Source organism: Zea mays, chromosome 6 (genome assembly GCF_902167145.1).
Source record: "Zea mays cultivar B73 chromosome 6, Zm-B73-REFERENCE-NAM-5.0, whole genome shotgun sequence".
In the NCBI taxonomy this organism is placed as follows: domain Eukaryota; kingdom Viridiplantae; phylum Streptophyta; class Magnoliopsida; order Poales; family Poaceae; genus Zea; species Zea mays.
In genome coordinates, this window is record NC_050101.1 from 80,855,323 (window position 1) to 80,856,863 (window position 1,541).

At 50.3% G+C, this 1,541-nt stretch overlaps 1 protein-coding gene across 1 annotated transcript; it reads left to right on the forward strand.

Moving 5' to 3' along the window:
• Window positions 1–479: 479 nt before the first annotated feature.
• LOC103629472 (uncharacterized) lies at window positions 480–1,541 on the forward strand. Its single transcript, XM_008650584.3, has one exon. The coding sequence runs from the start codon at window positions 830–832 to the stop codon at window positions 1,190–1,192; it is 363 nt and encodes a 120-aa protein (XP_008648806.1). The 5' UTR covers window positions 480–829; the 3' UTR covers window positions 1,193–1,541.

Sequence of the window (1,541 nt, forward strand, 5' to 3'; positions counted from 1 at the left end):
CTTTTCTCTTCTCTTCTCTATTATATTAAAAGTTAGTTTTTCTAGTTTCACGGTTTCTACCATTATCATGCCTCCCGATATTTAAATTAAAAAAACCCTAAAATTATTCACGATTTTCACCATCGTCATGCCTTTCAACATTTAAATTATAAAAATACTAAATTTATATACAAATAGGGATTCGACGTCCACGCTCATATGTCAACAGTTTTATATTTTATATTCTATATACTTAAACATAAATGAAAGAATATGTGGCGCTTCCAAATGTGCACATTTTCAATCGATTTTCTATTGTAGCCTCGTAGGACCGGTCGGCCGGCGATCGAGGCCTGGACTGCGTATGTGCCGGCAAAAAAAAAAAAAAAAATCGGGAGTGACGACCAAAGACGAAAAGATCCATTCCATGCGATGCTTTTGTGATCAAAATATTTCTCAGTGAGACAGAATGGCCGGCGCCTTTCTTTAGCTCTCTCGGAGTTGTCATTCTTGGCATTGCTGTGCTGACCCAAACAGAACCAATTCGATCACCGAAAGCTCATCGAGGGCACAAGAATCTGATGAAATCAACGGCCGGCCCACGAGAGTGTATAAAATTGACTAATGCGCACAAGAATCCACGAAACCCGGCTGCGCCGGCGAAGAATCAGGCCCACGATCCGCCGCGAAAGGTGGAACTAGCTCGTTGGAGCGCATATCGCGTGGAGTATAAAGACGCAAGCAGATCTGAAGGAAGCAGGAGCAGAACCACGGCTGGCCTCACGCCGGGAACCAGCTGCGGGCGTGCGGCTGAGGCGGCCGCAGCTCAGCTGGCACGACGCCAGTACGAATGGATGGCGACGGCGATGGCCGCTCGGTAATGGCCGTGGTAGGACTAGGCGTGCTCGGCTGCAACTCCGCCGTGGCCGTCTACAGGTCGTGGGGCGACCCGGCCTCGGTCGGCTTCGTGGTCGCCGCCGACGCGGCGCTGCTGCTGCTCCTGCATTTCCTGCGCCGGTTCGAGCGTGCGCGGCCTAGGGACGACGGCGGCAGGGGCAGGGCGAAGGCCGCTGTCTGGGCGCTCACCACGCTGCTCACGGCGATGTTCGCCTCGCGCGTGGCGCCGATGATGCCGCCGCACGTCGGCCTCGCCGTCTGGGTGGCGGCTGTGGCGACGGCCGGCGGCGGGTTCTGGGCGTTGTTTATTCATTAGTTTTTTGAGGTCAGGAGTCAGGACTCAGGAGGTGACAAGGGAACGTGCTGGTCTGCTGGGGCAGCTCAACTTGGTCCATCTGTGTCGTCACGTAGATTGGCCTTGGCAAAAGCATGTGTCGCAATTTTCAGTTTGGAGGGAAATTTTTTGTAGTGGGGTTTTCAGAACTTTGGGCCAAAATTTTGTGTCACGGAATTGAGGAAAAGTTTCCGACTAAGAGCTAGTTTGGGAACCCGTTTTCTCACGGGATTTTTATTTCTAAAGAGAAATTAGTTTATTTTTCCTTAAAAATAGGAATCCCTTGATAAAATATAGTTTCCAAACTAGTACTAAACTTTGTGGAACAATA

What these genes read in the sequence shown, in the direction of transcription:
- LOC103629472 (XM_008650584.3), top strand. Translation starts at nt 830, where the DNA reads ATGGATGGCGACGGCGATGGCCGCTCGGTAATGGCCGTGGTAGGACTA.